Here is a 22,828-nt window from a genome sequence, read left to right as displayed (position 1 = left end):
CTCTGGGCGGGAAGCCAGGAATCTGAACCAGAGCCTGACTCCTACTGTTTGCTCGGTTCACACTGAGTGAGCAAGAGTTGTGATCAGTTCATCAGATGAGTTAGGAATTTGGAAATGAGTTATTTAAGTCTCAGATGGGTTTAAATTTCTCACTACTTTTTCCCCCTCTCTTACAGATATTAAACAGCTTTGAAAGTTGCCTCATTCCCCAATTGTCAAGTTCACCCCCAGATGTTGAAGCGATGAGAATCTATTTAATACTACCAGAGTTTCCCCTGCTTCAGGATTCTAAGTATTACATAACACTGACTATTCCCCTGGCGATGGCCATTCTGCGCCTGGATACAAACCCTAGCAAAGTATTAGGTGAATTCATCAAGCTTAGTACCACTGGTTTGGGATTCACCCATTTTGTTTTGTCAGGTGGCTCTTGTGGATTGAGATCTAACAATCTATTTGTTGCCATTTAATAGCAGTACCATTTAGTTCTTTTTTTTTTTTTTTTTTTTTTTTTTTTTTTTTTTGCTATTGATATCTAGCTAACCCTGTTTGCAGTTTGGACTTTGGACGAATCAAACTGTTATTTAACGTGAAATGATTCATGGCAGGTTAATTCCAATTCTAAGATATTCATGAAGTTTGGTTATTCAAGTTTAAGCTACCCTTCCTCCAATGCATTTGCTTGCAGTTGTAATGCCTCAGATGATCCTACCCTTCTGTCCATCCATCTCCATCTCCAGTACTGACTTTAGGGGGTGGGAGCCAAATGAGCAGCTTTGTGATACAGAGAGCTCCAAGAAAGGAGAGACAGAGCGTGACCTAGTGAGGACTTACACGGAGTGTGTGTGTATGTGTGTGTGTGTGTGTGTGTGTGTGTGTGTGTGTGTGTGTGTGTGTGTGTGTGAAGGGCTGTTGAGTCCACACTGATTTTTTTGCAGGCTCCGGACACCTTGCTGAGAGAAGAACCTTTTGTTCCTCAGCGAGCTAGAGAGGGTCTCTGCTGGAGTAGTGCCCGGCATGTTTGTAGTAATCTGGTGCAGAAACCTGTCACCTGGCTTTTCACTTTTTTCCCCCACCTTGGTAATTTTGCAGGTGTTTGTTGCGACTCGGTAACCTCTGTGGCTCAGGTGGCCTCAGTGTCACTGGAGCGTGGCTTTCCCTCGAGCGATCAGATCCGCTTCTGGCTTTCCCGTTGTTCCACCTTCACACAGGCGATACATCCAGAAGTAATAATGAAGTAATTACTTACATGTTAGTGCTCAATCCTTGCCAAGATCAGGAGCTGTTCACAGCATGTTTTCCTAGGTCCTTCTAACAAATAGAGGGATGGCGGTTTTAAAAGACATTTTATCGGACCTTTTAAGCTTTGGTATTTTAAAAGTTTTGAAATTTTTCTAGGCCAGATTACACAAAACAGAATAGGATCGTTCAAGTTTACAATTAATCTATTTCTTGCTTCTGACAGTTCAAGTTTAAGAGAAAACCTCAAAGTAGGGCGAACCCAATAGATGCCTGTCACACAAATCCAACAGCTGTCCATAGTTTGTCTGTTTTTCATTGTCCCGCTTTTCTTCTTTTTTTTAAATTTTATTTTACGTTCATAGATATTTTGCCTGCATGTATGTCTATGTGCCATGCGTGTGCCTGGTGTCATGGATGTTAGGCACGGGCATCGGGTCCCTTGGAACTGGAGTTTCAGATGGTTGTAAGTAGCTGTTAGAAATAAAATCTGGCTCTGGAAGAGCCGTTAGTGCTATTAATTTTTAATGAAATACTTTAAATAAGGAGACCTTGTGGGTTTCAGTATGGTGGATTCATGTCTGGAGAATCCAGTGATAAAATCCTGCTCGGGATTACCCCAAGCACCTCTTGGGAAGAATACACGTAATGGATTTCTTAAACGTTAATTATGCCTCATAACAGAAGAACTGGTTTCTGTCTTCCTCTGAGTATGTGGTGTCTGTCCCTTGACCCTTTCTGAGTATGATCGTCAGTAGTGGCAGAGAGCAGTCCTGGACTTGGGCACATGAATGCTCCTGCCGTAAGTAAAGTAACAAACATCCTGCTGCCCACAGTGTGTTTGGTCCCCACACAGCCTTGGAACTGAACTTTTTCAGATGAGCCTTCAGGATGAGTCTGAAAACAAACAAACAAACAAGGAATAACAAGAAGAGAGGGAAGGAGTTAAAAGTCTTAGGACTTCTTGTACAGCTGTTTTCTCCAGACAGAATTCAGTGGTTCCTTTTTAAAATCACTTTTGGGAAGCTCTGTTCTAGACTAATATCTTCTAGCCGTAAAAGTTCTAGCTATCAGGAAGGAGACATAAGCACACTTGCCTGAGGTTATGTGTGAAAACATGTCTTCCTTCCTTTCTTAAGATAACTGGTGGTCGCAGGCATGCCCAACATATTTCCTGAAGCTGGTGAACCTCTATAAAGATGCAGTCCTTTATCTGCTAAGGGGAAGGAAGACGTTCCTAATTCCTGTGCTATTTACCAGTTACGTGACTGCCGCTCTCAAGCTTCTGAAGAAATTATACAAGGTAGCTCATGGGGATGGGAAAGGGTGGAGGGACCAAGCGTCCTGCTGGGGCTTCCTGAGGAGACTTTTCACTTCTTTGCTTTCAGTTGCATTTTGTGCTTTCATCAGGTAAACCTTAGAGTGAAACATGTGGAATACGATACATTTTATATCCCCGAGATTTCCAGTCTTGTGGACATTCAGGAAGACTACCTCATGTGGTTTCTGCATCAAGCAGGGATGGTAAGAATTTATATAAAGCATATTTTAAAGCTTAAGTGTCATGTTCTTTGCATTTTTTGCTTGTTTTTAAAATGTACGCTTGAGCTGTATACCTTGTCTTTGACTCTAATGCTGGTGCCACACCTGCCTTCCACTCAATTAACTTTTGCATTCTTGAAACTTGGAAGTATTTTAGGTAGCCATAAATGTCATAAGGGTCCATAAGGTATCTGGGGCTGGAATGTAACTTAGTGGTGAAGTGTGTGCTTAGCATGCTCAGACCTTTAGGTATGACCCCCAAGTTCCACGTTAAGAAGGAGGTAGGAAGGGCAGGCGGGAGGGTGGGTTAAAGCTGTCAGGTTGATAAAAGCAGTAGATTGATGGCTGGCAGAGGTGGAGAAAGTGAGTTGTTGTTTTCAACACATTTTAGGCTCTAGTTCAGCAAGATGTGATGTTTCTGGAATTCTGCTAGAGTTTCTTGTCCCACCAGTTCCTGCTGTTTCAGCCACAAATGAACACACAGAGATGCTATATTAATTATTAAACTGTTGGCCATTGGCTAGGGCTTCTTACCGGCTAGCTCTGTCTTAATTACTAACCCATATCTATTCATCTAAGTATTTCCACATGATCTTAGCTTACAGAAGAATGCCCAGACCTGTTACTCCTTTTGCAGCCACATGGAGTTGTCTCAAGGACTCTGTCGACTTTCCCCATAATTCTCCTTGTCTCTTAGTCCCGCCTATCTTCCTGCCTCTATTGGCCAAACATATATACCTAAGGACATTCCCCCATTGTAACAGTGTAATATTTCAGGATTTGTTTTTGATTTTGTTGTTTTAATATTTTGTTTTATGTGTTTGAGTGTCTTATCTATATTTATTGTGTACCCTGTGCCCTTTGATCTCCTAGCACTGGAGTTACCAACTGCAGTGAACCGCCATATGAATCCTGGGAACTGAACCAGGGTCCTCTGCGAGAGGAGCCAGTGCTCTTAACTGCTGAGCCATCTCTCCAGCCCCTTGTTTTGTTTCTGAGATAAGATCTCATGTATCCCAGACTAGCTTCAGATTCATCATATAATGAAAAATGACCTTGGTCATCCTGCCAACCCCCATGTCTTTCCAAGTTCTGGAATTACTAGTGTGTACTCCCACACCTGTTCTTTGTGCATTGTTGGGTATCAAATTCAGGACTTCATTCAGCTGGACAAGCCCCTACCTAATAATCTGTGTCCCCAGTACATGCAGATACTCTTAATACTGCCGACCTATACATTTGAAAATAGCGAGGATGCTATAATGTATGTTGTAGACTTACTTTTTGAGTTATAAAATTAGATATCTGGACATTAATACATAAACTTTCAGCCTTTCTTGAATCTTGGAAGATCTGGCACACAGCTGCCTTCTAGAAATTACCAGCTGGCTGGGTAGGAGATCATCTTGTATGCAACCTGTGTGCCACCATCCCCACTGATTTACCCCTTGCATTGGGTATCATTTGATAGTCATCATTTTGTGACAGACAGCCTACTTCACTCTTCTTACATGAGCTATGCCCTGGCCCGTCGACAGGGATCCTGAGGGAGGGAATGAGAATGAGGAGACAAGAGACACGAGAGATGGAGATAAGACAGTATTCTGATCAAGTCTCGTTTATTGAATATAATCACAGGGTTTAAGTAGTGGAGAAATGAGGGAATGGACCAAAGGGAGGATGTGAGAGAGGCAGAATATCCTTCCAAGCAGAATGTGGGTGTTCTGCTATAAGGTATAAGACTGCAGCTGGGACTCTTTTGGAGTCAGGCTGCATCATACCCTTAACAGGAAAACAGTCATGGGGGATGAAAAATGACCAGGCTGTTAGTATCTAAGAGAGTAATAGGAAAGATGGCTGTTAATATGCTCACTTAGTCCAGGGTTCCCCACAGGTCCCCCTTTTAAATATAGTATAAAAAAGGCCATGGGGTTGGATATCGTTGAGGGGGCTGTGCCTGTCTTAGGTCAGAGGAGTTCTTGGATCAGGAGTGTGGCATAGCCTTACCCGTCGTTGGAGATGACATCTTGTAATGACCATTCCTGTCTTAGGAAGCTATTGGGGCAGGACACTTCTGTCCTTCCTCTTTGCCCGACATTGGCTAACCAGCCCTGCTCACCCAGAGAGAATGACTGATGAATTTATCGATACACAGGTTTAGCTGTGTATTGGCTAGCGTTCATCATAGCTGTCTCCCATATCAGCCATATCAAGGCAATGATAATGCACCTGTATGGGTTGCATTTTTATAGCATCAGTTTGTTTTTTAATGAAAGCCATCAAATTGTTTAACAGAAAAAGTGCTAGCGATGAAATAATTAGGCCAAGCAGGGGTCCTAGCAGGGGAAGGAGGTAAGGCAGGAATCTGTTCCAGGAGCTACAAATGGGTTGATCAAACAGCCCTCTGTGACGCTTCTCAAACTCTTCTTGATAGTTCTTGATTCCATCTTGAACTATTCTGATATGTTAGCATACAAGCAGCATTTTTCCTGTAAAGTCAAACAAATGCCTCCCTTGTTGGCAGTGAGTAAATCTAGCCCTGTTCTATTTTATAGTCAAATGCTCTACCCCTGAGCTATACCCCACCCCTTCTATTTTGTAGGACCACCTCTGCTAGTGAGTCAACTTGGTCCTGAAGGTCCTGGATTGACCTGTAGATGGTCTGTACATCGTCAGCAAGCTGTTGAGACAGCTTGGAGTATGATTTTATTGCTATTCCCATGCCTGTGGAACCAGTGGCCAGGGCTCCTGAAATACCAAGTCCGACCAATATTGGAATGAATTGGACTGCTCTCTTGTGCCTCAGAGTGAAATAGTCTATGCTGGCTATTGGGTTGGGCTCATCCCCAGGTATTATTTCTATATCTGGAAGGAGGGTAACCAGGACACACAACCCTGTCCAATTAGCAGGCAGCAAGGAATAAGCCAAGCCCTTGCCACAAACTAGGACTTGTCCAGAGCCAGCAGGTAGAGCTGTGGATACATTAATCATTGAAAAGCAATAGGTAAAGGAGGCTTTGTCCTTCATCTCTATCAAAACTGTCTTTCTTGAAATGTTTATAAGAGCACGAGAATTACTAAATCCTGTGGGCTGGACCTTTAAAGGGACACTAAATGTGCAGTTATCCTTCGGCATGGAATCATAATTAGGCAACAAGGAATCATTGAGCACAGGGACTGCTAGGGGCCAGGAGCTTCCCAAGGTCAAACACAGGCTGGGGTTGGTAATGTTTAAACCATAATGGGTAGCAGACGGTATATCTGAGGTTTGAGGAATTGTTTAACAGTGGTACCTTGCATAGCGACCTCCGTGGAGAGCCCCTATTGGTAGGTTGCTCTTATCTCAGCACAGAGGCGAACATAGCCAGAAAGATCTATTTTTTTTTTTTTTTTTTTTGTTTTTTTGTTTAATGGCAGCCTGATAGGCAGCGTTGCGTTCTAGAACACTAATTGTTTAACAAATTCAGTTCTTGAATCTGTGCTTCTGAAAATCCTTCCTGCTGCTCTTAGTAAATGGTGAACAAAGTCTGAAAAGGGTTCATTGGGCCCTTGCTTAATATTGGTAAGGGAGGAGCTCATATCCCCTTTAGCAGGTAGTCTCTTCCATGCTCTGGTGGCAGCTGTTTGAATTTGGGCATAGAGCCCAGGTTCATATTATATTTGAACACTGGCTCAAAATTTCCCTTTCCCATCAGCATGTCAGCATTCCAGCCATTGCTGGCTTGTGCGTTCTTTTTGCAATTTCTTTACCAGCCTCTGCAAATTCTGATTTCCATAAGAGGTAGTCTCCTCCTGCCAGAGTTGCTCTGGTTAAGATATAGCAGTCTGAAGGAGTAAGCCAAGTATTAGCCACAGATTCTATGATGGCAGTGGTATAAGGAGCTGTGGCCCCATACTGGGAAACTGCAGTTTTAACCTCTTTGATTACATTAAATCAAAACCCGTATGATGTCGCCATGCACCCCCCCCCCCCGTGCATCTGTAGTTTCGGAGACGGGAAAGGCAGTTACATTCTCCGGCTCTGTCTGTTGCTGATGACTAAGAGACATCCTGGGGGCAGCCCCTTTAAGGGGTGGCCTGGTGGTGGTCTTTTGAGAAGTCTCAGAGGATTTGCCAGCATTTAAACTTTCTAATTGGGCAATTAATTCTTGGTGTTCTTTTTCTAATTTGCTCCTTAAGATATTGAATTTTGTCCTGTAATTCTATCTGGGGGTTTAAGCCTGGGCATACTAGAGGAGGAACTGTGGGAGGAGATGTATAGGGCAGAGGCCATTGTTTTAACAAAGGCCAGTCAGACTCATGATATACTGCTGCTTCCTCCTCCAAGTCCTCCCAATCCCATTGCTAAGGTTGCTATCCGTGGATGATCTGTCCCTAGTGAAATTTTTAGTGATGGATGGATATATATATATATATAGATATAGATATAGATATATGTATATATGTATATGTATATATGTATATATATGTGTGTGCGTGTATATATATTATATATGTATATATATATTATATATATTGTTTTTGTTGTTTTTTATTTTTGTTCTTTTTGTTTAGCTCCTAAATCTCTAGTTTTATGGTTTAGCTCCCAAATCCTTTTTAGAGTGGGTCTTTTTTACACTTTTATCATGGGTCTACGGATTAGTCTTTTTAATATCTTCAGTATCACTCTCAAAGGACATGAGGTCCTTTTCCTTATTAGGCTGTTCCTCTGAGATTTTTTCTGAGGTTCAGAAATTTTTTCCAAGGTCAAAGTCACATGGTTTAAGACATTTTTCTTCCTCTTCTATAATATTGGCAACAAGAGAGTCAATTTGTTTGTGAGAAATTATTTCTTCAATTAAGTTCCAATATAAAAATGCTCTTATGGGGACTTTTTCAGGTTCAAAAGTCCTATAATAATCTTTTAATATGTCTCCTACTCTTTTCCATCTTTTCTATGTCCCCTCACTGGGAAACCATGGACAAACCTCTTCAATCAAAATAAAATTTGGAGGAGATCTTGCATTTTAAGCCTAACCCCTTGAGTGCCTTCTTAAGGCCTTCAACAAATAACTCATGTTGACTTATTTCTTGTCCCATTTACGCCACTCACTGAGGTCTCGTCAAGGTGGCAGGCTCCCTGAAGCCCTCATACTCAAGCCAAACATCTGGTGCCAAATGCCCCGGCCTGCAGAGTCAGTTGACGGGGGCCCTAGGGGAGGGAGTGAAATTGAGGGGACAAGAGACTCCAGAGACAGAGACAAGACAGTATTCTGATCAAGTCTCATTTATTGAATAGAACCACAGGGTTTAAGTAGTGGAGAAATGAGGGAGTGGGCCAAAGGGAGGATGTGAGGGAGGCAGAATGTCCTGACAAGCAGAATGCAGGTGTTCTGTTATAAGATAAGTTGCTGTATGATAAGCCTGGGACTCTTTCAGGGTCAGGCTGCATCATATGCTTAACAGGAGAACAGTCATAGGGGAATGAAAAATTACCAGTATCTTAGTATCTAAGAGAGTAATAGGAAAGATGGCTTTTAAGATGCTAACTTTGCTCTGGGGTTCCACACAGAGCAACCCAGACCCTTTGGCCACCTCTCCTTGAGGATGGCTCATAAAAGGATGTCATACATCCCTGATCCAACTCTGATGATGTTTGACATAGCACTCAGGGGGCTGTGGATTCCTGTCTGCCACCCTAGGCATGGCAGCAATTGCTCATCGATAGCAGAGTGGCCTGGATACATGGAAGGGTTTTAGGATTTGTGCAAATTTGAATGCCAGAGAACAGGTGATCATGTTTGTATTTAATGCTGCTGCTGTAGCAGACACATCTGAGGTGAGTCCTTTGCCACTGTCACAGGTTCATCACCAGCATTGGGGTGACGTTTTCCCTGTATGGTTTTTGAACTGCTGTATAGTGATCTCTAAAGGCAAGGTATTTAATAAGTGTATTTAACTAAATACCTAAGGTGGTTTTCTAGGTCAGATGATGGCAAAAATAATGGAAATATTTTTTCCTCATGAAAATTTAAAAATTGTGACACTTTTATTTTTTGTAAGGTTTTGTTATTATTTTGGAAAACAAAGTAACTTTTAATAGAAACATTTTCAAAGAGTTGATATTAGAATTTTAACATGGGAGTATCAGTGGGCTCATCTAGTCTTACTTCGTTTAGAAAATATGAAAGGTCATTTGTAAATTATAAAATGCCAGAGATAGAAATGAATCTAAATGAGTTATTTCAGGTAATTACTTTGTCCCCAAGTAGAACACGAAGGCCTGGGGACATTGAACAATTTTTCTCTAGTTCGGTTTACTCTGACATTCAGTTCTCATTTCCTTCTGGCCCTAAGTAAGAAGCTTCATATTAGAATGTTGGTGGACAGGAGCATGGCCTCTGAGTAAAGGCGCTTAAATGAACAGTTTTACTAATTTCTTTCTGTGATAGGCAGTGGTGATGTGGTAAACAAATGTCTTACCAGATCTCTATAATACATCTCCTCTGTGGTAATTAAAGCCATTACTATAACAAGGTAGAAAATTAGCTCAAGTTAGTGTGTGACTTTTTATGCTTTCTGTAGAAATTTTCCTATTGTGTGAGGTACAGTGTAATTAGAAATTGAGATTTAAATTTCTTGATGTCTTCAAGTTTTGCTTTAAATACTAATGGCATTTCATATAGTTTCTATTTTAATCACTTTAAGAAATAGTGAATAAATGGTTTGCTGTATTAATATTTTAGTCATGTACTCACACAATGTATAGGACAAAGCATATGATCCATTTTAAAAAGAACTGTCTGGGCACTTGTAGGGATTGTTAGGGTCCCTGTAAATGCTATTATCTGCAGAGAAATGAACAGTGGAGAGGTAACAAAGAAACTCAGTTCAACACGACTTAGCCAGGCTGCTTCAAACTTCTGTAGTCTGACACCAAGGATGTTTATTTTAGACACACTTAAGTATAATACAATTTTGGAAAAAAGGTTTCCTGATAACAATTATCTCAATCCCATGTGCACAATAAGTTTAAGACACGACTGCATTGAAACTCTTTTACAAAGTACACTTGACCATGTTCTGTAGTTTAAGGGCCCTAGGATCTGCTGTGGCTTCTGACTGAGATAACATAGTGGTCAGCAGACAAGGGACATCTCCCCTGAGGATGGGATCTATTGCCTGAGAAACAACACTAAAGATAAAGGTCTAGGGAGGCAGAGTCTGGGATAAACATTCTGTGGGGGATGAGTGAGGTCTGGCTTTAGAGTCAGCAAAGGTCGCTAGGTCATTAGATAGCAAAGGTCTCCAGGTCATTACCAACACCCACTCCCAGCCTTCTGGGTGGAGAACATGTGCATTTCCACCCTTGAGGAGACAGCCCTGTGTGGTTAGTATTTGTGGTTTCTGCATTCATGCCCTCTACAGGTGTGATAGTGCATACCTTTGATCCGAGCACTTTGGAAGGCAGAGGCAGGCAGATCTTTGTGGGTTCAAGACCTGCTTGGTTCATAGAGTGAATGGGGCTGGATAGTAATATTTATCTAAAAAAAAAAAAAAAAAAAAAAAAAAGACAGAAAAATAACTTAAAACTCTAACTTTGGTCTGCTACCTTTGGCCATAGTAAGTTAACTGCATGAGGCCTGGCATTCTCATTTGACAGTGAGTTGTGACCGTATTGTGAGGTATTATTAAGTGGGGCCACTGCAGTACTTGGCCTTCAGCAACTGTTTTTCACAAGCAGCTTTTGAACACATCTTATTACCTTGGCTGGGATGGAACACAGCCTTATGTTTATCTGCCTTGATGAGTGTAGCATAGACAAAACATGGTTCTGAAGTGACTGATTTTGTTCATTTTAAGAAGAAGCAATATGGATTCTTTTATTCGCTAATAATGTGCCCTAGCCTTCATTTGGAAACTAAAAGGCATACAGAGTAGATACTTGTAGGCTCCCATAGAGGGCAGTGCAAGAAAGGCATTTGGTGCTTTGCACGTTGAAAAATCAATTCATGCCATAGATACAGCTCAGTTGCAGGCAGAGACCTTGAAATACTGCTCATTGCTACCGTGGATGGAACCTTAAGCCTGTGAGGCTCATGTCTGGGGATGGGTAGTCCAGGGGAAACAGCCTTATAAGAGGTGATCAAATTCAAAGTCGTTTGCTATATTCTGATCTGCTTATGTGTGCACTGACCTGCATTTTATGTTTCAGACTTGATTCCACTGGGCTGGAATCGTCTCTCATGTTTCTCAGTGTGGGGAAATGTTCCAAGATCCCTAAAGGAATACAGTTCTAAAGATTGATAGAGCGGATTTTAATTACTGCTGTTACATGCCTTCATTTAAATATGCATAAACACAAAAGGAAGTACAGTTCTTTTTCATATACTATCCATAAAGCAAATTAAATGCACACATTAAATAAGAAAACATTATAGTCAGTCAGATGCTTATGAATTTCATGGACTTAATGTGGTGAGCTACTGTTCCCCTTCTCATGTTCCAGCATTGTAGATAAGGACTGCAGCCACCGGGCCTGGTTTGCGTTGAGAGAACGCATCTCAGGCCTTCTGAGATGACTCAGCTCCTTTCTCTCCCTCTGCAGTTAAATCTTCCTCGTGCAGCAAGCTAGGGAAGTATTGACTTTTTCCTTAGTAAACACGGAATCTACCCAGCCAAAAAGGGGAGAGGGATATAATTTTCTTTTCGTACTGTGTTTGCACAGTTAATTGTATACAGCCCACCCATGTAGTTCTTAACATATAAGTGTAAATTGGGTGATAACCCAATAAGAGGAGATCTTTCAGAATGCGTTTTTATTTTGTTTAGAAAATCATTTAAAAGCACAGGACATTCTAGGGGACATTAAAGCGGCAGCAGCATATTGGATCTCTTAAGCATGAATAATTTGTCCATTGTTTTATTTTGACATGTTGCAGATCAAAGTGATCTTCATTGCTGGTTTTGTGTTTCTGTTAATAAGATTTATTACATATCTATCATAAACATCCCATACTGGAAACAGATATTTTTGTGTCTTTCGGCATTACCAGTTTACTGAATAACAATAAATTCACTTTTACTGGTTAATTTCTACACTGTTGTGATTAGATGCCTGACGAACGCAACTTAAAGGTGTTCAGAGGGACGAAGTCCCCATGGTGGTGGAGATACTCAGTGGGACATCTGGGAACAGCATCTTTCAGGGCTTCAGTCATAGATCCTCCCCCCCTTGAAATAGGGTCTTCTGTAGCTCAGGCTGGGCTCAAACACAATGGATTACAGAGTGACTTGAGCTCATCATTTATTCCTGAATTCACCTCCCGAGTGCCAGGGTTATAGCATGCACCAACACTGGGAATCAAACTCAAGGCTTTATATGTTCAAGGCATGAGCTCTGCTAACTGCGCTACACCCCTAGTCTGACATTCTCGTTTTTTATTATGGCCAGGAACTCACCCCATGGAGTTTTGCAGCCCACTTCCAGGGCGGGTCATTTTGCCTCTTAACACCATTACCAATATATCCAAAGGTCTGCCTTTCTGAAGATTATAAATTGACTGAAAGAGCCAGCTATTACATGATAGCTGGCCATTAGCAAATTACAAGTTCTTTTATTCTAACTACTAGTATTACGTCTGAAATCCTAGACTACAGTGTACACAGTGTGCATGCTGGTTTCGTAATGGCTACAAAAGACTTTAAGAAGTCACCAAATCCAGAGGCCTGTATTGCAGGTGCTTCCAGGGTTGTTGAACCCAGCTGGAGGCGCAGAACTGAGCCCTAGGGTTGGAAATGAGTCATAACATCTAGCCCAGCTGCAGGGCTGTAGGATTGTCAATGAGAGGCACAGGACCTGGTCCAGATACATGGGTAAACTGACAAATGGACAGATGGCTGGATGGACAGATAACAACTCAAAATGGGCCTTGGCAAGCAATTGAGACTGAGCTGAGCTGAAGCCTCCTCAATAATTCTCTGCCTGGCAGTCCCTTGAAGTGTTCACAGGGGGTGCTCAGTCCCTTGATGTGTTCACAGGGGGTGCTCAGTCCCTTGAAGTGTTCACAGGGGGTGCTCAGTGGGTGGGATCCTACCACTTTGTTGTTACCCTTCTTTCTGTGGGATCCAGGTAAGTATGTTGTACTGCTGTTGGTCTGTCACATTTGATAAGTTCTTGGGCCTGGTTCTACCACCATGTGCTTTTGTTCATAACCTGTGTTGACATGTTGTGTACTTGTACAAGTCATTGGTCAGTCTACAGTCCATGGTCCATGCTAAACAGGTGGTAGCATGTGATTGCACGTAAGTTGCAGCATCATTGTCGTCTTGCCTTGTGCTTACACTCAGAGTGAAGTCAGCTGGTGCTCTGAAGTGAAATGGAGTGTTCCCTAGGCAAGGCACAACCTGAAAGCCACCATTGTTTACCATACGGAGTAATTCGGTGCAATGTACACTGATCTCCACAAACAACACGTTTTTTTTTTTTTTCCCCCAGAAGTGTTCCTTATTTTTCTGACATAAAAACTGAAATGTACCTGTTAACATACACTTTATTGTGGCTGAATTTGTTCACTATAACTTTTCTCGAAATCAGAATACTAGAGCCATCCCCAAATTTATGGAGCAACTTTTATGGCCAAAATATTTATCTACTGTGAGATTACTGGTTGCTTCCTCTAAGCATTGTGTGCAAGAGAAAAAGAAAGCGTTACTTGTATTCCGGGTTGAGCAGCCCTCATCTGGAAGACAAGTGTTAACCTCACATTTGCCATGTAGCCCAGGCTAGCCTTCAGCAGGTAGTTCTGTCATGCGCCTCATGGGTTTTAGGATCATAGGCACGTGCCATTCTGCCAACTGGAGAGAGATAGATCTCTTCTAGAGAGAATTCAGTCAATTCTGTGAATTACGAAGTAGCAGTAAATGGCCTTAGAGATATTTGACATTTTTAAGGAATTTTTGCCCTTTTTTTTTTTTTTCAGTCTGTGTACAGTCAACTCTTTTTTATTCTCATCAAAACCTGTCAGCTATTGAAACAGTATTGGGTTGATGGCTGAAAAACCAGATAATGTGAAAACATTTGTTATAAATATTTTATATTTGGGGGTTAAAATTATGCTTTTATAATTCAAGTAAGAGTCTGTTTCTTTTGTTTTTTTATGCAGAAAGCTAGACCATCTATCATACAGGTAAATGATGCCTTTTGAACGTACTGATGTGTCTGTCTCCAGTGTTCTCTGTAGAATTTTGTAATAATACTAACGATGTGTTTTCTTCTAGGATTCTGTAACTCTTTGCTCCTACCCTTTCATCTTCGATGCCCAAGCCAAGACCAAAATGCTACAGACTGATGCAGAGTTACAGATGCAGGTAGCCATAGCATCTTCAGGGTCATTTTCTCCTTTTAATTCTTCTCGTTGTCCACATTCAGTTATTTGATGTAGGTACAGCTCCCAGGCCACAGTCTGTCACTGAGGAAAGTCAGGGCAGGACCTCCAGGAATGCTGCTTACTAGTTTGCTCTCCATGACCTGCTCGGCTTCTTCCTTTCTGTTTGTTTGATTGATTTTGGTTTTGTTTTTTTAGTTTTTTAATATTTTTTTGTATATTTTTAATACAAATAAATATTTTTTAATATTTATTTGTATATAAAAATATTTACTAAATTTTAATTTAAATATAATTACATCATTCCCCCTCTTTTCTGTCCTCCCTGCTTTCTTACTGACCCAGGACCACCTGCACAGGGATGGTACCACTCACAGTAGATGGGGTCCTCCCACATCAATCATTAATCAAAATGCTCCAGACATGGCTATAAGCTAATCTGATAGAAGCAGTTGAAATTGAGGCTCCTTCTTCCCAGGTGATGCTAGTTTATGTCAAAGAAAAAAAGAAAGGAAGGAAGGAAGGAAGGAAGAAAGAAAAAATAATCCAATAAACAATAACCAAAAAACTAGTACGAGATGAATGTATAGTTGACAAGGATTTTTCTCCCATTCTTTCAGCTTTTTAAAGGTTTTATTTATTTTAATTTCACGTGTATATGAGTATTTGCCTGAATGTGTGTCTGTGTGTCACATGCATGCTTGGTGCCCAGTGAGGCCGAAAGAGGGGGTCAGATCCCCTGGGACTGGAGTCATGAGAATGCTGGGGATTAAACATGGGTCCGTTGGAAGAGCAACCCATGCTCTTAACCACTGAGCCATGACTCTAGTTTCTTGGCTGTCTGCTGGTTGTTGTTTTGCTGTTTTTCCACAGTTCACGCAGTTCCATCAGTGAATTCTTACAAGTTATTTCTTATGAGAACAGTTGGCAGGGTCTCCATTTTGAAGTAGTTTTTAACCTACCTTTTCCTCTAGTATGTTTAAAGTCTTACATTGAAGTTACTTTGATCTGTTTTGAGTTGATTTTTGTACAGGGACGACAGATTCCAACCAACCTTGTTTTGTTTTGTTTTTGGCTTTTTTTCGGGACAGGCTTTCTCTGCAGCCTTGGAGCCTGTCCTGGAACCAGCTTTTGTAGACCAGGCTGGCCTCCAACTCACTGAGATCCACCAGCCTCTACCTCCCGAGTGCTGGGATTCAAAGCCTGCACTGCCATTGCCCAACTTGAGGCTATCTTTTTTTTTTTTTTTTTAATGTGTGTTTTTGACATGTTTGTCAAAGGTGAGGCATCTGTAGCTATGTGGGTTTATTTCAGTAGTCTGAAATTTTGTTTTCTTTATTCTTCTGCACAAACTATACCAAATCATACCATTAGAGGGTTTAATATGCAAGTTTTATTAATATACAGAAAAATGTGATTTTGAAAAATAATTTTGATATAGATTGTAGTGAATCTCTATATTGCTTTTGGGAGTATTGTTGTTCTTGCTGTATCAAATCTATCTTGTAGTTTTTCATGCACACACATACACACACACACACACCCATCTTAAATATTTTTTTGTGAAGGTCTTTCACCTCTTGGACTAAGTTTCTTTCCAGGCTAGTTTTAAGTTCACCATGTAGTCAAGGTTACTTTGAAATCTTGACCTTTCTACAGGCCCCTGTTGCTAAGACTACAGGTATGTACCACCATGCCAGGTTCAGTAATTTTATGTTCAGTGTATATTTATGTAGAGTTTGGTAGGTATTTTCTGTTTCTGCCAGGTAGTAAACGCATGAGGCTTTGTGGATGATGTGTCTCCATTAAGAACCATTTAACTCTTTTATAGATATCAGCCTCAAAAAAAAAAAGAGAGAGAAAGAAAGGAAGGAAGGAAGGAAGGAAGGAAAAAAGAAAGAAAGAAAAAGATTTAAATAAACCTAAGAACATCATAGTAAAACTTTATTTATATATAAATTTGAATTTTATATAATTTTTCATATTGTATACATTACCCCCACACACACACACCATTTAAAATGATAGAAAACCATTATTAGTGCAAGAGTTATGCAAAACCAGGCCCCCGGCCTTGGGGCCACATTTGCTGACCTGATACAATGGGGGGAATAGTCAAATGGAACCTAGTGGTCTTTAATCAATCAAAAAGGATTTAGTGGTTTAATTTACTGTATGTTTTATTATAAGTATTTTGTTTGAATGTATACAGAGACATTAGTGAACTAGCAGTCCAGATCCCTCCTGTTAAAGGATATGTGTACATTAGTCTTTCTTTCGCTCCATTTCTTTTTATCATTCTCCAGCTTTGTGTCTATGTGCATATCTGCTTTCATATGAATATTGCTGTGATATTGTTGAGTTGCAGCTTTTCTAGTGAAATGGACACTTCACGGTGACTATTGGTTTGGTTTCTTTTTCTGTTATTTTGAGAATCATACTTTGCCATGATTCTTTAACATACTGTTACTTTATTCTTAATGAGTTGAAATCACTTTACTGGCCCAGTTATTTTGATCATATGACTCATAAATTATTTCAACTACCCCCCCCCTTTGGTTTTTCGAGACAGGGTTTCTTTGTGTAGCCTTAGCTGTCCTGGAACTCACAGAGATCTGCCTGCCTCTGCCCCCCCCACCCACCCCCCACCCCCCCACCCACCCCCCACCCCCACCCCCCCACCCCCCCACCCCCCACCCCCCCACCCCCCCCCCCCCCACCCCCGCGCTGGGATTAAAGGCGTGTGTTGCCGCTGCCTGGTTTATTTCAGCTAATCTTGTTGAGTCCATAGAAAGATTTATGTGGCCTGTGCATATAAGTGGAGAAAAAGTTACGGTTTTAGGGAGCAGGCGGAATGGAAATGTAGTCAGCCATTTCTGGTTCGTTGATTCTCCAGGCTGTGCGCTGTTCTCAAATGTGGTCCTGTTGTTCTGGTCCAGGTGGCGGTCAATGGAGCCAACCTGCAGAATGTCTTCATGCTTCTTACCCTGGAGCCTCTGCTGGCCAGAAGCCCCTTCCTGGTCCTTCATGTCCGCAGGAACCACCTTGTTGGGGATGCCCTGAGAGAGCTGAGCATTCATTCTGACATTGACCTGAAGAAGCCTCTCAAAGTGAGCCCCTTCAGTGTCCTCCATTGCACTTTTCTGAGCAGCAGATGGCAGCAGAGATTGTAGTCATATACAGAGGGCAGCCATTCATCGCTGGTTTTAAACTTTTTACAAGCATCTAATTGCCTCCTTCTGTTAAGTCACTAGAAAGAACATCTCATTGGAACAGCAGATCAAATGCTATTGGGTTGTTGAGAGATTCTTGGGCTCCCCTTCTGCTGTCTGTAGTGTGCCTGCTCTAGACTGTCGAAAACAGTCATGTGAGATGTAACTTTGACAAAATACAGTAGTTAAGATTTCACCTAGGAAGATTAGGGTGTCCAGGATTTAAGAGACAGAAGGTAAATGAGAAATGGAGAGGTGGAAAGGTGTGAAGTCCTCTTCTGTTGGCCTACAAGTATAGGCAAGTTTAGCAATATGTAATTAGTGATAAAGTATCTCTTCCAATAAACTGTGCATTAGTGCAAAAGACTGCTTCCTTTGCTCTAGACTGTGTGCAAAACTTAGTCTACAGCAGGTATCCTGAGGAATAGATAATGAATTACTTGAAGTTGTTTAAAATTAAATGACTTTTATCTTTATTGCAAGTCATCTCACAAATGCTGGTTTCAGAAGTTTCAGAACCACAGTCTGCAAAAGATTGAACTGATTATCTCACATTGTCACGATCTCCAAACTGTCCTAATAAGGACACATAATACACAACTCTAATCCCAGCTAGTCAGGAGGCCAGAGTAGGAGAATGGGAAGCTCACAGCCATTCCTGACAATTTGGACAGATTGTATCTCAGAATTAAGTATAACAAGGGCTAGAAGTGTAGCTGAGTGGGGACCACTTGAGTCACTTGTGTCCCAGTGAAAGAGAACTTGCTGAGCACTCTCTTCCCGTGTGTGTGTGTGTGTGTGTGTGTGTGTGTGTCCTGTTCAACTGCTGCAGCCACACAAAAACGACTATTAAAAACCTTAATAATCCCTTAATAATCCTACTGGTCTGTTTGGTGGTTCTTCCTAGAACTTCTGGGTTTTCTTACACATCGCCCTTGTTTTCCCTCAGTTATTTAGACAGGGTTCTTGCTTGGTAACATAGTTGAGCCTTTGGCTGGCCATTGCTTTCCCTGAAGTATCCTGTGTTCATGTTTTGAGGTGATCTTCGACGGGGAAGAAGGAGTAGATGCTGGTGGTGTTACAAAGGAATTCTTTCTTTTGCTGTTGAAAGAACTTTTGAATCCCATTTATGGGATGTTTACCTACTATCAAGACTCACATCTCTTGTGGTTTTCAGATACAGTAAGTTCATGACACCACAATTAAGTACGTAGTTTGCACTAAACTTTCTGATTGTTGTCAGACTAGCCTATTGGTTTCTAACATTGCAAAACTAACCATCAAAATGCCTAACATAGCCAGCCTTCGGGCTGGGCCAGCTTTTAAGACTCATTGTACATTTTGTCATTCATGAGCCCTAGTACTGTTTCTAGTAGGTAAGATCCAAGCCATAGCATCCATGGAAGGCAAAAGTGTGTGATTAAAAAAAAAAAAAAAAATAGTTTTGGGGCCTGGAGAGATGGCTCAGTGGTTACAAGCACTGGGTGCTTAACATAGGATCCAGGTTTGATTCCAAACATGCACATGATGCCTTGCAACCCTCTGTAAATTCTTCTTCTAGGGGGATGCTCTCTCTGGCTTCCTCAAGCACCAACCATGCTCATATACAGAAACATGCATATAGGCAAAACACTCGTACACATAACAAAATAAAATAATTTTAAAAGATTAGTTTAGCTCTTCCTGTTCTCTGTCATAGCACAGGATCGAGGTGAGAAGGGGAGCCCACATGGAACTCCACATGTATGGGTAGTGGATGCATACTGACCTGGTGTGCTCAGGTATTGGAGCAGCTCATAGGCCACACCCTAGTGTTTTCCAATGCTAGATATATTAGTAGACCTTTGAGCATTGAGATAAATGAAAAACTACCACCTACTTTGTGGATTGCAGATGCCTGAGAATGAGTTAGGAAAAAAGCAACCCTCAGCTACTGGGAACTTTAGCATGGGGATTGCATAAGTCAGGGTTCTCTAGCGGACTGGAACCTATGAGATGAATATGTATTATGTAAAAGTTTTATTAGGCTAGGTAGTCAATAGTGGGTGTCTGTTTGCTGGAACAGCTATTCAGCGCTTGAGACAGTTCAAGTTTGGTCGGAAGGCCTGGATGATTCCGGGAGACCACTGCTCTTTAGATTACAGTTAACCTTCAGAAGCTGGAGTTTGATGTTAGCAGCAGCAGCAGTAGACACAACAGGACAGAGTGAGGGCAGGCAATGAGACAACATTGCCTTCCACCCTAGAACTCTGAAAGGTGGGAGGGTCTTTGCTATCATCCAGTTCTTTGTAGAAATGACCTCATAAACCCACCCTGAGGTATGTCTCTTAGTTTATTCCTGCCAGGTTAGCTATCAAGATTCATCATCACAAAGACCGGAAACACATTGAACTAGGTATCAAATATGACCTGAGCATTGGTGTCCGTTTTCTGGACATCTCTATAGTGCCCACTAGGCCAAGTTTCAGCAACACAGACAAGTAGCACAGGACAGGCTGGCTGCTCTAGAGCCAAATATAGAGTAAGTGAAATGGGAGTGATCCTAATAGGATGATGATGGCATAATAGGATCATTCTCTACAACTAAGAAATTCTATCCAAAAGGCTTTAGTGAAAATTTTAAGAGAGAAAAGACATTGGTGTTATGTTGTGTTAGGCATTGATAGTCACATATATGTTCTTTTAACGATGGTAGTTTGTATCTGAATATGTGCACAAAGACTTACTTTTAAAAAAAAATTAATAGGGGAACTAAGTTTTAGATGCCATGCTAGAGTTGTGGATATTGTCCATGGAATCTAGCATGCATGAGTACCTGGGATAGATCTCCATCATTTGAGGGTGTCTTATATTATCCAACCCATAATTTCAGGGGTTTTGGCTGCTAGAGTTTTCTCCTTAGAGTTTCATTGTCCTTGGTGGTGGTATCTAGTCATACCTAATGATTTAAATGATTCACTAATAAAGATTCACTTGATGTGCTTAGTAGACACATGCAGCCAGTGGCTACAGTCAGGAGTCGTACAGAATAGAACAGTTGCATCATCACAGAACGGGTTCTGAAGAGCTCTGCTGGAGAGAACAGGAGGCTGTTTCTATACCATCAGAACAGTTCAGGTGCTTGGTTTTGCATGGCATCTGTTAACAGTGGCAGACTTTGATCAGGGAACTTTCTCTGCCTCAGAGTGTAAATATAAATCTCGGCTTCATTCTAATGTACTGGACCATTTTGAGTAGGTAGTAGAGTATTTCAAGGTCTTCCAACATGATTTCTTTCTAATATATTTATGTGTACCCTCGAAGTGTTTCGTAGAGCGCAACTGGTTTCACTTGATTGGCATAACCTGTGGACTAGCTATCTACAACTCCACTGTGGTTGATCTCCACTTTCCATTGGCTCTCTACAAGAAGCTACTGAATGTAAAGCCTGGCTTGGAAGATTTAAAGGAGCTGTCACCAACTGAAGGACGGTAAAGAGCTAAAAGTTATGCTGATGATGTGGGGGCCTGTTCTCATTGCTGTAGCACAGGGATCAAAGATGGGAAAGCAATATATGTGCAAGTTTAGGTGTATTGGAGCATTTTAGATTATGCAACACTTGCTCGAAGCATTGCCCATGTTACTATATGAACAAGAGAAGAAATTAAAAGAGAGGGGCCTATGTTGGGAGCAGTCTTTGTGGGGCTGCATTCGGAGCCAGCCGAGTGGCCCCAATCCGTACTGGAGTAGGCGAGTGAATGAGGGAAAGGCTAGCTATAGACAATAAAGAAAGACAGAGAGACAGAATAAAGGTCAGGAGGGAGATCAGTCAATACTGAAATGCCTCCAGTTTATTTTTCACCACTCTTACCCACCTTATCCAAAAAGGGGAACATGTGTAGAGAACAAACAGACTTTTCTTCCTCACTTATTCAAAGGGTTCAGTAACCACACCTTAGCTCCGACTTCTTGTTCCCTAGCCTTGAGGTCAGGAGTAACCACACCTCAGATTCAGATCTGTTGTTATTTAGACTAAGACAGCCAAAACATCCTTCTGGAGCCACACCTTTGACCTTCAGGTCTTGTGACTTGCTGACAGCTTTGAACTCTCTGTCCTTGTGCCAAGATGGAGTGCAGCCATCTTTGTGGGCACCCACAGGCCTTGGGCTGGAGATAAGGCTCAGTGTTTAAGAGCCTTGCTCGTTCAGAGAACCTGGGTTTGGTTCCCAGAACCCATGTTGTGGCTCACAACCCTCTGTAACTCCAGCCAGTTTCAGGGGATCTAATACCCTTTTCTGGCCTTCACAGGCACCAGGCAGACACAGACAGACGTGCAGGTAAAAACGACCATGCACATAAAATAAAGAAATATACTTTTAAAAAAGAAAAGCAGAGGCATAGCACCTCAGGAATAATCTATGGTTTCATTATCCTGTACGCCCCTCCCCCCCAAAAAAAAGGAAACTTTGAGGCTTGTCCTAGTCCAGAGATAACAGTGGGGGAGATTATTGAAATGAGAGATTTTCAAAAAGTTTATTGATACAGTGATAGATAATTCCTATACCATACAACTGACCCATGTAATGAATACTTAAGATGTATTTGTGTGTTTAAAGTTGTGTGACTGTCACTCTAATCACCTCTAGAATATTTTCACCTCCTGAAAAACAACCTGCCACTTTGTTATCTTATCCCTGCTCTCCATGGTAAACACTAGGTGAACACTAATCTGTCTGCTGCCTCCATCAGTTTGCCTTTTCCAGTTTTTTGTTTGCATGTTTGTTTTAATTTTTGATGCAGGATCCCTGGCTGGCCTGGAACTAACTGTGCAGACCAAGCTGTCCTCCATCTCACAGTCATTACCTCCTGGGTGCTGGGACTAAAATTGCATGCTATCCTGCCTACCCACTCTGGATAATTTTTTAAAAAATGGAATCTTAAAGTATTGTTCAATTTGTCTGTGTCACTTGGTATGTTTTCCAGATTTGTCCTGCTGTAGCATGCACCAGTTTCATTTTTCAAACTGGCAGGTAGCATTCCATTGTGCAGAGTTGGGTTATATGCCATAGCATTGTGTGATAGCCCATTGTGTAATACTCCCATGCACACATACATGTATCACATCTCGCTTCGCCATTCTCCAGTTGATAAGCACTTGGAGCATTTCTGTTTTGGAAATGTTATGAATAGTGTTGCTGAGAACATTTATATGCAAGTTTTTGTGTAGACATAAACTTTTGGTACTCTGATATATGCCTAGGAGCAGCATTGCTGATTCATATGTTAATTCCATATTTAGTTTTTTGGGTAACTATCAAAGTGCTTTTCACAGTAGTTAAGCCATTTTTTTAATGTTACTCTCATTTTGGCTGGGGTGAGCTCTTAAGAGTCCCCCTTTTTTTTTTTTTTAAGTTTCTTTGTGTTAATTTTGGACAGCAGACAGTTAAATACAGCTGGCCTGAAAGAGAGGGGGTAGCTTCTTTTTTATGG

General features: G+C 41.4%; 1 protein-coding gene across 1 annotated transcript in view; it reads left to right on the top strand.

Moving 5' to 3' along the window:
• The window catches only part of Herc3 (HECT and RLD domain containing E3 ubiquitin protein ligase 3), a 107,724-nt gene that overhangs the window by 50,986 nt on the left and 33,910 nt on the right, over nt 1–22,828 (top strand). Inside the window, exons 13-20 of the mRNA XM_051203186.1 lie at nt 177–366; nt 2,379–2,542; nt 2,650–2,763; nt 13,926–13,949; nt 14,041–14,130; nt 17,087–17,257; nt 18,398–18,541; nt 20,663–20,829. Of these exons, the coding sequence (XP_051059143.1) occupies nt 177–366; nt 2,379–2,542; nt 2,650–2,763; nt 13,926–13,949; nt 14,041–14,130; nt 17,087–17,257; nt 18,398–18,541; nt 20,663–20,829 (1,064 nt within the window). The remainder of the gene's footprint in view (nt 1–176; nt 367–2,378; nt 2,543–2,649; nt 2,764–13,925; nt 13,950–14,040; nt 14,131–17,086; nt 17,258–18,397; nt 18,542–20,662; nt 20,830–22,828) is intronic.

Source organism: Phodopus roborovskii, unplaced genomic scaffold (genome assembly GCF_943737965.1).
Source record: "Phodopus roborovskii unplaced genomic scaffold, PHOROB, whole genome shotgun sequence".
NCBI lineage: Eukaryota > Metazoa > Chordata > Mammalia > Rodentia > Cricetidae > Phodopus > Phodopus roborovskii.
The sequence above is the reverse complement of the archived record's forward strand: the minus strand, read 5'-3'. Positions and strand labels throughout refer to the sequence as shown.